Genomic DNA, 15,812 nt, shown 5'->3' with positions numbered 1-15,812 from the left:
TAAGACTGAGGGGTATTCCTTGACCTCTTAACCATATTACATCTATCCAAGCTTTAGAGGATAGTTGGAAAATTACAAGGATTATTATTTTTCCTCAAGACCATATCTTTCAGAAGATCTAGTGATCTGTGATGACCAACCAGAAAGCTCATATTTCAAGAAGATGATTAACTAGGTACGTAATGAAAATAAGTAATCTCGTGTCATCAGCACTGATTGTGACTGGTCATTTCTCATTGACTCCAGTTGAGAGTTTTTCATGGGACATCTGTCAAAGAAACTCACAGGTTCCTAGACTAGAAATGATACAAGAGATTCTATCACAGAGCAGGACATAAGGGGTATCTCTACACCAGTCTAAAATCCTGCATTTAAAATGGGTCTTTCTGCTTCCGTTTTAAATGCAGGATCACGACTCCCTTCCCCCCCCCAGCTTCCTTTTCCCCCTCCCCTTCCCCCTCCTTCTCCCTGTATCTCAGTCTTCCATTATCATTCACTGATCTCACTGTTCTTCTTGCCACTTTTCCTCTTTTCATGGAGGGAACTCAAATGAAACACAATGGGGTAATTTGATAGCTCATTATCTGTGACCTATTTAAAAATGAAACAAAGGGCATTTAGTGCAGGAGAGGTCATGGCATCATGTAAAGCGCCCACAAACTTCTGTGCAGGAGCAATCTCAATCGCAGGATAAAAGCTCCATGTGAAGAAAGCCAAGGAAGTACCTTGACAAAAACAGTCCTCAAATTATTCCTCATAGCCACTGATGAAGAAGCTTACCTCCAGTCAGCTGATTTTCATATTCCAAATATAAAAGAAAGATGAATCCTCCACTAATGCTAATATTTGTCCAACCCATCTGAGAAAGAAGCAGCTAAACTCAATAACCCAACTAGTAGAGATATCCTCACTGTCCCCTACAGACTCCTCTGGAATTTACCTGCCTTTTTTATGGCCTACCCTCTCTCTTATCTCTAAAGAGATTCCCCGCTGGGCCTAATCCTAATCTTACTGGTCCCAAACCTTATCTGATTCACAGACCAACTCCACTGACTTGAACTGAGATTGGTTCCAAAAGGCTCTCATGGCTTCTACTACTAATAGTGCCCAGATAATTTGTGCAAACAACCTTGAGAGAGACAAATACAAGCTCCAACAGAACCTTAACATCCAGATAATTCCCTTCCAAGAGGTGCATAAGCTTTAATCCCTTCCCCCTTCACCCCCAAGGACAGAAAAATCTGTCAGTGTCCCATGCCTAAGGTAAAAGCTCAAAAGGCCTTGTTTTTCCCCCTCATCAATATTTAAGAGGCTTCTGTCTTACTTGGGACTGTTTGTAGGGTTAATAGCAGATGGTGGCTGTCTGAATAAAAACAGGTTGCACTTTTCAAAAATGTAAGGAGGAACTAAGAGTTGGGACAGTAAACAAGGGAACATGCAGGCTACACAGAATGAAACTCTACTTCAAGCTACTTTCCAACTCTCCCTAATATACAGCTGTTATTTCTCCCCTTGCTGTGCTCGATGAATCGAATCTAAACTGAATACTGGTCCATATTTAGAGCAATCAGATGAGAAAGTGGACAGAGCTCTTCTATTTTAATAGGTGTGCAGAAGAAGATATTTTGGCAAAAGCAGCTTGTCTTTCTCACAGGAGTAAGAAAAAGCTGAACTCTTCTGCACTGGAAACCACCTCGGAAGAATAAAGAGGTGTTGTGAAAAATCAGTTCAGTATATTCCTCTCAGTCTAAAGCAGCTTTGTAGACTTAAGTAAAATAACAAAGGCAAAAAGGAAGTGGCTTCTACTTATGTGGCAATGCCAGCATCTGAAAAGTCATGCCCATATTCGAGTCACCTTCAAAACAGCAGAAATCCCCGAGTTTGCACATGACAATCCTGTGACTCCCTGAGTTTGCATACAACAATCCCATGACTACAGACATTAAAGGGGGGAGGGACCCAAGAGTTCTCCCATAATACCACTGAGAAACAATTATTCCCAAAATAACTACATAGCCAGTGATGGAAAAGTGACCAATTCCCAGCTGCGATTACCCAGAGTTTGAGTGGTTTGCACTGATCTGTTAATCAACATGTTAATTAAAAACCCATCATAACCTCTCATACATACAGCAGGACAACTTCCTACACTGCAGCTGTGTCATTAAATCTCCACCTCAATCTGTGTTACACCCACCCATCCCTTCCTCCCTATACCCCGTCCCTTCCACTCAAGCATGCTGCACTCTGCTATGTACCCCCAAGAGGGATGGCTGCTGTGTCTGTGTTCTCAATCTCTCTCTCACAATTTCTGCTGGGGCAGAAAGAGCGAGGCAAAAAGGTTCCCATACAGCAGTAATGGAGCCAATGACAGGGCACCTAGAGGCTGTTTTTACTTGTTACAGGCATCCAGATGAACAACTAATTACAAGGCTGAATTTGAGCATTATTCAGTCCCTCAATTTTTTTCTTTCTCATTCTCTCTGTTAGCAGTTTGTTCCCTGCATCTGGGTGTGCTAGAATTTCTGTGCAGACAAGCCACTTGCTTGAAGAAGGGCAGGGCATCTATGAGTTTATCCCATTTAGCACAGAGCTATGTATAAAATCTCACACCTCTACAATAGGCATTACTTAAAGCCATCTAGCTGGCCAGTGTGGGAAACAGGTTGCTGGACTAGATGGGCCCTTTGGTCTGATCCAACAGGGCTCTTCTTATGTTGCCATAAAGGTTCAGCTGATAGGTTGTGTCTACTGTATTTGCTGGGTGGTTTCTCTTTAAGACAGAGAAGGTGCACAGGACTTTCATTCAAATGCCTTGAGGGCATACCACTCCCTCTCATGCCAAACTCAGTCAGGGCATACTGACAGCTTTGTAGCTAAAACAGCCCCACTGAGAAACAAGAAGGAGATATCAGCATGCTCAGAGGAACCCCGGTTTACAAACGTACAGAAAATTTAACCAAGGGGGGTGGGGGGAGACTCCAAAGCACAACGTGACAGTGTACATGTGTGCACTTGCATGGAAAAGGGGGGAGGGGGGAAGAAGCATGGAACGAAAGCACATGTATCCTAGCAAGGCTTTACCTGAGCTTCAGCTGGAGTTCTGGACATGACTGGACCCCCTCCCTCCCAGGCCAACACCCCACAACCCTGCTCACGTCAGTGGAATCTGTACAGGGAAAACCAGAAAGACAGGAACACAGACCCGTGCTCATCATTTCACTGGAGGCCCCACTAGCCTCCAGCAGCTCCTTCAACCATTTGCATTCCCTGAGCTAAGAAAGGAGGGTCCTCGTGTGTATCAGTTCTCGCCCCCCGCCAGCCCTTGATGGCAACGGTGGTGGTGAGACGCTTCTTCCTAAGCCTCTGGGGAGGGTGTGCTGGGTTGCCCTCACACAACCACTGCTTCTCCTCATCTTCTACCTGATGTTGAGGGATGGCGGGGAGACTACTCGAGTGCTGAAGGGCCAGATAGGGTGAAAGCACCCTGAAAACCAGTGATGGGGGGAAAGAAGAGGGACTACGGGACTAAACAGCTAGTGTAGGAAAATCCGGAGGACAGAAGCACCATACACACACACACCATTTTGTTGCATGTCCCAAATATCCAGGGTTCAGAATTGTTCAAGAAATTGATGACTTTGTCTATGAAACTTTCAGATGAATATATCCTACTTATTAAGGAACCTCAAGGATAAGGTCAGTGACATGGATGAAATCCTTTGTTTGTGGAAACTTCCAGTCTGTCAGTGTCATGATGTTTTATTTATTTATTTATTTCATTTATTTACAATATTTATATACCGCTCCTCATCAAAAAATTTCGGAGCGGTGAACAATATGGTAAAAGAATAAAACAGCAAGTTAAAAGAGTTAAAACTTTTTTAAAAAGACAAACCCCAACAAAGTGGAATTTAACAAACAACGGCTGGTCATGCAAGGAAGGCCTCTTGAAAGAACAACGTCTTCAGGAGGCGCCAGAAGGAACACAATGTTGGTGCCTGCCTGACCTCTAAAGGCAGGGAATTCCACAGGAAGGGGGCTACCACACTGAAGGCTGTTTTCCTGGTGGACACCAACCGGGCCATGGGTCCATGTGGAACCACAAGGAACATGCCCTCTGATGACCTCAGTGACCAGGCAGGTTGGTAAAAAAGGAGGCGCTCTCTCAGGTATCCTGGTCCCAAGTTGTTTAGGGATTTGTACACTAGTACTAATACCTTAAAGCTGGCCCGGTAGAGAATAGGCAGCCAGTGCAGTTCCCTCAGCAAAGGAGTTACATGCTGAAAAGGGGCAGCTCCCGACAACAGCCGAGCTGCTGCATTCTGCACTAGCTCCAGCTTCCGGACCAGCCTTAAGGGCAGCCCCACATAGAGCGCACTGCAGTAATCCAGTCTTGAGGTTACTAATGTCTGTATCACCGTGGTCAAGCTATCCCTGTCTAGGAGAGGCTGTAGCTGGTGAACCAGCCGAAGCTGGTAAAAGGCACTCCAAGCCGCGGCGACCACTTGGGCCTCCAGCAACAATGATGGATCTTGGAGTACCCCCAGACTACAGACCTGATCTTTCAGAGGGAGTGCAACCCCATCCAGAACAGACAATGAGCCAACTCCCAGACCCAGGAACCACTCACCCACAGGGCTTCCGTCTTGCCAGGATTCAGCTTCAGTTTATTGGCCCTCATTCAGCCCATTACTGAGTCTAGGCACTGATTCAGGACTTGCACAGCCTCTCCTGATTCAGATGTCACAGGGAGATAGAGCTGTGTGTCATCAGCATACTGATGGCGTTTAGCTCCAAATCCCCTAATGACTGCTCCCAGTGGCTTCATATAGATGTTAAACAACACTGGGGACAAGATGGTACCCTGCAGCACCCCATAGCTCAATTGCCAAGGGGCTGAGGAATAGTTACCCAATGTTACTCTCTGAAATCGGCCCCATAGGTAGGACTGGAACCACTGTAACGCAGTGCCTCCAATACCTATCCCACGGAGTCGATACAGGAGGATACCATGGTCGATGGTATCAAAAGCCGATGAGAGATCGAGCAGAATTAACAGGGTTGCATTCCCCCTGTCCCTCTCTCGATAAAGTTCATCCATCAGAGCAACCAAGGCTGATTCAGTCCCGTAACCAGGACGAAACCCAGACTGAAATGGGTCTAGATAATCAGTAACCTCCAAGAGAACCTGCAGTTGGTCTGCCACAACCCTCTCAAGTACCTTCCCTAGAAAAGGGGTATTTGCGACTGGGTGGTAGTTGTCTAATATGATTTAAGTGTCACCTATCTAGAAATGGGTATGATTAAACCAACATTAATGAAATTGAGATGTTAATGATTCTAAGGTATATCCTGCTAGTTTCAGTTGTTACTAACAATATACATACAGGAGAACTTCTGAGGACCACAAAAGACATTACTTTAAATTTGTGTCTAGCAGCTACATTTTTTTCCATTTTTACTCTAGAGTAGGTGCAGGGCCTTTGATTCAGATCAGGACCCTAGTGTGGGGGTAGGGGCACTTTTAAGATCTGGATCTGGCCCCTGTGCTTAATCCCAAGTAAAAAAATACCAAAAAAAGATGTAGCTGTTGCTTTGGCCCTGAAAAGTCTCGCTTTCAAGAGTCGCTCCAAAAAGGGCATACTAAAATCATTCTCTGGGTTAATCCCATCCAACTCCATTCTCCCAAATGCTGGGGTTTGAAATTGCCATGTGATTGCAAGAGCAATTCAGACAATCCATCTCCCAGTGTATAGGAAGAGGCACAAGGAAAACAGAGAGGGAGAAAGAGGGGAGATGACAGAAGAGACAGGATGTGGAAGGGCAGGGCAGGGGCGAGGCTACAGCTGCAACAGGTGCTGGCTGGCACACCATCTTCTGAGAAGCAACTGTTTGAGAGATGTCTATCAAGGCATTACAAACAGGGCCAAGCCTCCCTGAGACAAAGGGGCTCTGTTTGCATCAGGCACCCTGGACAAATGCAAGAGGGCAGGGTAGCATGGAGAGAGGAGGCTGTTGTCCACAGAGGACTCAAGCTCTGAAAGAGGGTCCCTGATAATAGTACAAGGACATGAACTCAGAATCTTCTTTAAACCCATCTTCTAGGGAAGGGTCATCTTTCTTCCCCTTTGGCCTCTGATACCGCACAAACTCTGCACATACTTAGGCCGGAAGCAGCTTTGTCCGTATCTGCCAACAGAGGCACTGGCATTTCTCTGAGTAACAGATGTGCCATACAGGCACTCATGAATTGGAAAACACAACAACTCTCCCTGTATGTATCTGTTTTTGCGAGACAAATGAGCCATGGCAGGGCTGGGCTGGGCTGGGCTGTTGAAAGGCCCCATTCAGTGGAAAGGTACGGCCACTTAATGGCGAAGGGAAAAAATTATTCTGTGCTATGACATCACATGCCTAAAATAAATTGTTAAAAACCAATTCCCTAAGGCTGAGCTCTGGAGAGTTCTAACTAAAATTAAGCTATGTTTTTCTAATCTTTTCTAGCCTTCCTTAATATGATAACACTTCCAAGCTCATTAAGTTATTTCCCTTATGTTTCAGTGAAGAGAAGATCCATAAGCCACAATTCATGCATTGAAGTCCCATAAATTACTTGCACAAATACTGAGCGAGCTCCTGGTCTAGGACAGAGGCTGGACTTGACACTTTTGACATCCCTTCCAGTCCTAGTATCACTAAATATTAGTGGTTAGTTGAGACTAAGGCACTTCTGCCAGCTCAAATGGCTCCCACTATCAGACTGAGGAGAATAGATTCCCTAGGTTACAACCCAGGGAGGCCTCCCATTTCTTTAACAGCCCTGCAGCCATAAAGGAGAATGCAGCTCAGGGTTCTTCAGCCCAGTTCCTCCCCTGTCCAACCCTTCCCTTCCAACCCTGTCCGGCCCTTCCCTTCTAATGCAAGCAGCACTTTTCTTCTGCACAGTTATAGCTTCAGGGGAGGGACAGACTAGCCTTCACTGTCCAATTTCTGTGAGTGGGAGATGGGGACTGCAGCATTAAAACCCAAGCAGCGACCATGTACAGGACCTCTGAAGATCCTAAATCAGCCTTCCCCAACCTGGTGCCCTCCAGATTTTTTTTTACCACATCTCCTAGCATTCCTACCCATTGGCCATGCCGGCTGGGGCTGATGGGAATTGAAGTCCAAAACATCTGGAGGGCAGCAGGTTTGGAAATGCTTTTCTAAACAGACCTCCTTTCCAATTTCACAGGCCTGAGGGTCAACACTCCAGTAGGTGGCTGTCAAGCGAAAGGCTGAGCAAACTGTTGAGCACACAGGGGAAGCATGTCTTAGCCTAGCCACACCCCTTCCTCCAGCCTCCTAAATTCCTTCTCAAGGGTTGCATCTGTTCCACCTCTTTTTTAAGAGGGGGCAGAAATCTGAGATGGAAAGGGAAGATTTTTCTGGCCTCACAGCACCGGGATCAGCCTCTTCGCCAAGGTGACAGAAGGAAACGCTGGCACAAGCTTTATTGCTTTTAAGTGAGAGGATGAATAACCCTGCCAGGAGACAGAAACAGTGCAGACGGTCATTGTGTGAGCTGCGTGCAAGGCGATGTTACTGTTCTACATCCCCAGCTATTCCAACACTGCTCTTAGCCAAGCATGCATCAATGCCTCTGCCCTCTTGAAAGTTCACCTCCTATCCCCCTGCCTCCTTATGCTCCCTGCAGGGCTCTTATCCCTACCCAAAGGAAATGGCTTATGACTACCACTAAGTCTTTTAAATTAAGCTCCTCTCAAAGTATTTAACACTGTAACAGCCCACAAACTAGCATAGAGGTTGGATTTTAAAAGCTACCAGAAGTCAACACCGCCAGCAGATCTTTAGGAAAACTTAATTCCAGTGCCGCACTAGATCCTTCCTGCAATATCTTCTAGCCTACGCATCTCCTGCCACTCTTGGTCATGCCTCCCTCAAAAGTGTTGCCCTGTCCCTAGCAGTAACAGCTGCTTTGCAGATAAGTACCTCCCAATACACGCACTCCTGCAACTCCGCAGGCTGCCCATCCCTTCTCTCTGCACCTCCAGGGTGACCAGTTGGGGAGGGCAAGGATGGAGGTTGTTTGGAAGAATTGTCTTCCTGCTATAGCTGCAGAGACAGCCAGAGTCCGGGTCTGATTGCACAGGGCTCCCTAGGAGGATCAGATAACTGCTGAGACAGCACTTTCCCCATCCTCCAAACACAGACAGATGGCCCTTGCTGAAAGAAGCTGTGCTCTCAATGTCACACCATGAGTTCCACCCACAGCAGCACTTCAAGGTGAAAGCAGGGACCACTACATGCTAGCATAGCTTCCGGAACCCCAATACTGCTCTGCTATGGCTAGAAAGATGGCTAATAGCATTACTTTCCATCCCAATCTGACTTCTGCCAAAACATCAAATCCCTTTCCTCTCATATACCTTCCACTGTGGGTTCTTTAGCATTCAGCTGAAACTAATTTCAGACCTAGCTACCCCTAACTAACCTGCCCCCCACCCATCCACTGGGGCTGCTTCATAGGCCTGGAAGAGGTTACCATGCTTCTCTGCTAGGTATTTGTTTCATCAGCCCTTCCAGGAAGTCAATCAAATTGGCAGGGAGAAGGGAGAAGTGAAGAGGCAGAACACAGAAAGTATATAAGAGCAGGAGGAATCTACCACCTCAGGGAGAAATTTGCCAGACAAAAAGCAATCATCAGCAATCAACAGAGATAAATAACTGGATGTGTAGCACACTGTCTCAATGGTTTCATCAGTCGTCCTCCCACACTTCCTCTACACACTCACACATGTAGAACTGCACCGGCAGAGAACTATTTAAACCCTGCAATTTGGAACTTAAGAGGAAGAGAGAATGGGAGAAAAGAGAAACTAGTCACTTCAGACAAAGTATCGATAAGAAAGGGAAGACAATCTGCCTATGTCTTCTCCCAGCCTTCACAGCAGCAGGGCCATACCCCTGACAACATGAAATCTTCTCATTATCCATTTGGACTAGAGGCAGGCAGCCATTCTGGCGCCTCTTTTGATCACGGAGAAGAAAGGAAATATCAAGAACAAATGCTAATCCCCAAAAATGGATGAAAAAACTTACTGCTACAATGAAAAAAGCATGGCCTAGCGGTTTGAGCAGAGTGGCTGAGAGCCTAGATGACTAACTCAAGAACAAGAAGTATGGCTGTAAACAATGTCCTGTTTCAGCTTGGTAGTTCACTTTCCTTATATACCAAACAAGAAAATCATGAAGATCCACTTCTGAGAAGGCCTCTTAATTTCCTTAGTGCTTCTGAGCTGCTGTAAGCATTGGCCTATACCTTACACCTTTTCTATGCAGAAATAATGTATAGCAGCTGCCCAACCCATGCATTTGCAGTGGCAAAAATATCTGTGCCATACTTCAGACCTTATGGGCACATACGTGTTTTCCTACCCAGAGATTATCCTCAGGTGGGGAAAATGTCACTCATGAAGCAGCTCTGAGATCCTCAGAGTGAAATCATTGCCAACAATGAACAGGATAAGGCCTGGCAGAGCACATGTTCTGCATAGCCACTCAGGGAATGGCTATAGCCCAGGTTCGATCCCTACCATCTCCACTTAGGGGTGGAAAAACTCCTGCTTGAAACCCTGAACAGCCGCTGCTGGTCAGTGTTGACAATACTGGGCAAGATGGACCAATGGTTTGACTCAGTATAGTATAAGGCAGCTTCCTAAGTTCCTCCTCACAGCTGGTCTGTGTTAGGTCTGTTATAAGCAAGGACACCTTCTGGCTGTCCAAATCAAAGACCTGCAACCATCTTTGAATGATGACTACTAGTCATGAGACCAGTTTTAAAGCACACCTCCTGGTGCGTACTCTCTCTTGAAATACTGATATATCCCTTCCCCTGATGTCTGCATGAACTGCCTTTTCTGAGGAGGTCTCTATCCCCATTCAAAAGGGCAGAAATTGAAGCTAGCTGAGAAGAGCTTTGGCTGCAATGGGGCACAGCCTAAGTTGCTCTTGTTGAATTCAGCACCTGAATGTCTGGAATGCTACAACACTAACTTGAGGTTTCACAGCTTTTCTAGTGCTGAACTGAAAATGCTGGAGACCAAAAAAACACAAAAAACACAAACACCTCTGCAATCAACTCTGTTTAGCTCTCCTGATAAACAAAACAACCCTTTTTGACTTGAAATGGGTCTACACTGTCTTAACCACATTTCCTAAAATGACCCTCAGCTTGGCTTCAGGCCAGCCATATCATTCCACATCCACTGAACTAGAAATCAGCATCTTGCTTAGTCTCAGTCTGCAGGGGTTAGAAACAGACACCACAGAAACACTGCACACAGACAGATGACTCTGAAGAAGAGAGAGGCAGAGCAAATTCTGTGAATGGGAAGTCATACCACTGCATGTTCTGGGAGATAAAAGGGACAAGCTACTCTAGTGGCTGAGGAACAGAGAGAGGAATGAGCACCAAGCTATCTTTCTGGCTATGTTTGGGACAGGAAGGTGACCTTGTGCAATTGACTGACTTGGTTTTTTCTTTTTTAAAATGGGAATAATCTCACAAATGCTCCCTGAAGCCACAGAATGGTGAAGAAATAGTAATTCCCTGTATTTCTGATGTTTAGGTGTGAGTGTGGATGATTATGTAGCCAAAATTATGCTTATGTAGCCAAAATGGCACAACCCAGATACAAAAAAGGGCAGGCTTGGAGGAAACCTGAGGTTTCCAGTATCAGCCCCCTTCCCCGATTAAAAAAAACTAACTTGGGGCGGGGGGGGGGGGACGACTCCCACCACAGTCCACTGAGGACTGAGTGTGCTCATTGGTCACTGACTGCTTTTTTTGGAGGGGGAGAATGGAAAACCAGATGGGAGGGTGGACTGGACTGGAATATACTGGAAGAGGGCATGGCTGACTGAACAGGTGCACTCCACACTGCAATATTTTGTTGCAGGTCCCACTTGTGGATGTGTATTTTCTCACTGCACTGTAACAAACCTTCAACCTGTAACAAAAAACACAGCTCCTGCCCATCTTCATGATTTGGTGTGCTGACCAGACTTTTCTTAAAACAAGTTTACCAAGACATTCCCTGGGAGCCACATCGCACATTATACTTTTTAAGGTGTACACTTAAAAATGTAAAGTATAAATGCAGCAACATCAGGGAGCCAGAACTAGCTGTCAAGAGCATGTCAAAGAACTGGGTCTTTTGCTGTTGCAAAAGTAAAATTCTCTGCCAAGATGGACAGGCATATGCTGACTCTCAGAAATGGACAACTGCATCTATTATATACTCAATTTTGTACGAGGAACCTGATCTTCCCCAGTGACTTCCCTGATGCTAACACTCCAATGCATACACTAAGTCACTGCATTCCTTCCCCTCTGCATTCATATTCACAAGCAATTCTGTACTAGAAAATACTTGTAATCTTCAAAAATTAAAAGCTTAGTGTGTGGGGGAGGATCAAAGGCAAAAGCAGCTCAAAATTCAGGCCATTCCTTAGTTCAGAACCCAGTGTCATCATGTCTTGACTTATGAGGAGCCTCCTACTAGGTTGGGTTCATTCTGCAGAATTCTTCTAGGACCCTAAATACAATTTTGCCTGGTTGTAGATGCAGTTAATACCGGCTGTGTTTACACAGGGAATATCCAGCTGTAATTATAGGAATGATGTTATGATAACAGGAAATCCATGCCCTGTGGAGATATTGAGGGAAAGGCATACAGTTATTTGCTAATTACCAGCAACAAGAAGCCTTTGTGTAGCTGGGGAAGGATGAGTTCCCTCTGCTTTGTGGACTTTGGCCCACAGATGGTTTAAATCAACCACATTAGGGTATTCTGTAGCCTCCAAGACAGATCTCTGTTCATGCGCAGTTATCAGAATTCTTTGGTTCCTGCTAACAGAGCAGAGCCATTGTCCTCAGGGAAATGTGTCTGCTTAGTGTAACACAGGCAGATGCATGTAGCAACACTGCAGATATGAACAAAGAAGTAGCAAAACAACTTCATGGAAATGGCAGTCAGAGTAGGAATGATGGCCCAGGCAGCCTCTACAGTAGCCAAAGGTTCTCTAAAGCGAAGGAAGCCTGCTCTATGCAGATCTTAAAAAACAGAATAGCCGAGTCTGCTGTTTGCTATTTATCCTAGAAGACTTGCTGAACAGCTCTCAAGACATGAAGAAAAACAATCTGGTTTTAGCAAAAGCATGCACGGTACCAAGAAACACCCTTGCTATGTAACATCAGGCTATGTTTTAAAATATTGCTGACCTAGGAGAGATTGTGTGAAGAGCAATCCTTCTGGAGAAAGAACACTCAGATAGAAAGCATACTAGAAGAGCAAGCAACAGTTGCTCAAGGTCAAATCCTTCCATATAGAAATAGCTTCAAAAGTTATAAAGAAAGTGTGTGCAAGGAAATATCTGCCCTTTCCATTCCTGAGAGCCAGTGTGGTGTAGTGGCAAGAGTGTTGGACTAGGAGCTGGGAGATCCGGGTTCTAGTCCCCACTCGGCCATGGAAGCTCACTGGGTGACTTTGGGCCAGTCACAGACTCTCAGCCCAACCCACCTCACAGGGTTGTTGTTGTGAGGATAAAATGGAGAGGAGGAGGATAATGTAAGCCGCCTTGGGTTCCTTGCAAGGGAAAAAAGGCGGGGTATAAATGCAATAAATAAATAAATAAAATAATTCCATCACTCTCACATCTGTCTTTAACCACATGACTCAGGCACAGGGCACTTTGTTCCCTCAAGGCCCAAGCAGCAGAACTCTACAAAACACAGCAATATTGACATGGCCCCCTACCTTTTTTATCCTTCCACTTCGTGTGCCAGCGAAGACCACGGTGTGCCCACGGTAGTCATAAGCAGCCACTGATGTCATGCCATCTTCCTTGTCAACGAAAAGCGGCACGCCTTCGATGGTGACTGTCCCACCCAATGGCTGGTTAAAATCCTGCCCACAGAAATTGTCGTCAATTTGCAAGGGCTGTAAGAGAGGAAGGGGCGGAGAAAAGCAAAGAGAGAGATTAGCTGTTTGACAATATTTCAGGATGCCATATAGTATATGATTCCTAATGAGAAAAGAGTTTCAAAATCTGCAAGGAAAACTGGGTTCTGTGGTGCAGATGCAGGTGGCTGCTGTAGGACAGAAAGAGTGTGTAGAGAGCATCCCATGGGTAAGAGAGAGAAAGAGAACTCCTCGCAACTTCTATCCATTCCCATGAATCCCAAGCATGTCCCAGGTGCTCCATGTAGCCTCTCATTCCACCTCTGTTCCTTAAAAATATTCTAGACTGACATATGCATGCACCAGAATATAATACACGGATAATAGGAATTAATGTGAAGTTTCCACCATTCCACTATCAAATTTCTACTTTCAAAGTCCTTTAAAAAAAAAAAAGTGGGAAAGGAAAGAAGGGGCAGTTGCCGAGTGTGGGAATTATCAAAGGGAAGGAACAAAACCAAAATCAGTAAGTTATTAGCATCTCTGACGTTCCTGTGTCTTACATGCTTTACTGTAAAACTCAAAAGTCTAAATTGCTGCTAAGATGCAGCAACTAAGGGGCACTTCACACATCACAGCAGAAGTAAGCACATGTTAAAATTTACCATGTACCGGCTTCTACTTCAGAACAAGATGGCAACTTGTTATTTGTTTGTTTTGAACTGCATATGAATTGTAGAAATATGTTGCAGAGAACTACAACTGGACCTAGACCTCTGCCTCATGTCTTTGTGGTGTATACACACAGAAAAATATGAGCTTCTCTGCCATACACATTGCAGGATAGAAGTGGATATAAGCTACATTTCAAACGTGTTCCAGAATCAACTGTAATGGATAAAACAGTCTTTCTTTCAGGAACAACCTCAAAACTTTCCTACCCAATAAACTTCCATTTTGCTGGGGGTTCTATTCTCTTTCATAGGTAGCACAACAGTCAGTTTAGATCTCTATCAGGTAGAGATGCAAGAGACTGTGCAGATGTAACAACCCCAGCACAGTAAACTAGGGGTGGGCAGAAGGTAGCTCTCCAGATGTTTTGGCCTTCAGTTCCCAGATGCCCCTGCCAGCATGCTGGGCGTTGAAGTCCAAAACATCTGGAGATCTACTTTCTGCTCACCCCTGCAATAAACTATGTGGTTTATTGGACTATGAACAAGCCATGTGCCCAAGTACTCCCTCCTCACCCCTCTCTTCACACACCCAGCTTTGGCGAAGATTTCCTTCCACCGCTTAGGCTGCATTAATATTCCCTGAGCCTATAAATTACTGACGAAAGCAGAAAACTGATCAGGCTGCTGCAGCCCTTTTAAAGCGCAACCTCCCATGAATAAAATAATTGCCATTTACCCTAATTCTCTGTTCTTTACACTCTTTGTTCACTTAGTGGTTCCTAAGAGCGTGCTGATCCACATACCTACCAATCTTGTCACTTTGCCAAAGGACTGAATAACCGGGGGGGGGGGGGGAAGAAAACCCTTAAACCATAGTTCCTTATGCCAAGGTAGTTTAAGAAACCAGGACATCTTCGTCAAGCTGGGCACAAAAGGAAGAAAGGGAAATGGTGAAGAGGGACTGTATGGGCACACAGCCAGTTCCTGTTCCAATAAACCACAGTTGGTAGTATTAGCTTGTGTTGCAGCAAATCTCTCATCTAATTAGTCTTATCCAGGTGGTACAGGCCTGCTTTGGCTAGCAAGGAACATTTAGATACAAGTCCCTTGCTGCCACTCTAAGCAAGTTAGCTCTAAATTCTTCCTACTACTACCAACACCACCTTACATTGACTACACTCTTTACAAAAGATAAAATAGGCAAGTCCCCACCACAATGGCTTACAATTTAATGAGACATGACTCAAGGAAGAAGGGACAGTAGATGAAAAAGGGAAATAAGTATATTCAGAGTGGGCATGCTAAAAAAAATCATCAGGCTGCAGAGTGAATAGCCACTGAAGGAGAGGCCCAGCCAACAATGGCTCTAGCTGGCATGATAGAGAGTGCTTAGCTGTTTCTCCCTGTCCTTATGACAGCTGCCTAGTGCCTAAACTCACTCCCTTTAAAACCAAGCATCTACAGCGTTACTAAGAATTTGCCTGCCCTTTTCAAGGGGCCAAGTCAAGATACAGTGACCAGCAACTGCCCTAATAGAGGCTAGGCCTCCATGCACATGTTTAAACCAGCACCACTTGATGAATTCTTCTTGTTGGCTTTTCTCATCATCTTAAAGATTCATTGCACAGCTCTTATCATCTGTGCTACAGGCCCAAGGGGAATGGTACTATATAATTCCACACCTGTGTGCTTTCCAGTTCTCCCCCAGGTCACTCCTGAATAGGGAATGTTGTATCTCATCGGCTGTAAGAGGAATGTGTTTGCAAGCTGCAGACACACACATACAAACTACAGAATCTGCCCATATACATTCCTCTCTGCAGTTTCAAATGGATACCACGTTTCCCACATCCTGTCCTAGGTTGCTGGGCCTTGTGTCTGCACAGATGTTAAACAGCTCCTACATTCTGCCCCAGAGACATACGCAATTCAGCAGAGGATAAAGTGGATCCCATTCACAACAGCTGAGTGGCAGTAAAGGAAAGGGGGAGAGATGTCTGCAGGCAAGTTTCAGAGTATGCATTTTTAGCAAGCCACATCCAGAATGTATAGCAGGACAGTAAGGCTTGTACACCCATGCCTTTTATATGAGTGACAAGTGATAAGCATGTAATGACTGACATGTGTTTACCAATAAACTCTGGATTCTAAAATACATGGGGGAAAGGTG

The 15,812-nt window shown here is 45.2% G+C and overlaps 1 protein-coding gene across 2 annotated transcripts in view; it reads right to left on the bottom strand.

Annotated features, from left to right (window-relative positions):
• The window catches only part of PLXNA1 (plexin A1), a 395,495-nt gene that overhangs the window by 302,866 nt on the left and 76,817 nt on the right, over nt 1-15,812 (bottom strand). For both annotated transcript variants that reach the window (XM_084840187.1, XM_084840188.1), the window contains exon 3: nt 12,825-13,007. In XM_084840187.1, the coding sequence (XP_084696313.1) occupies nt 12,825-13,007 (183 nt within the window). The remainder of the gene's footprint in view (nt 1-12,824; nt 13,008-15,812) is intronic.

The sequence above is a fragment of the Heloderma suspectum genome, chromosome 2 (assembly GCF_057233095.1).
Source record: "Heloderma suspectum isolate Gila_16-S chromosome 2, 16-S_ref, whole genome shotgun sequence".
NCBI lineage: Eukaryota > Metazoa > Chordata > Lepidosauria > Squamata > Helodermatidae > Heloderma > Heloderma suspectum.
The sequence above is the reverse complement of the archived record's forward strand: the minus strand, read 5'-3'. Positions and strand labels throughout refer to the sequence as shown.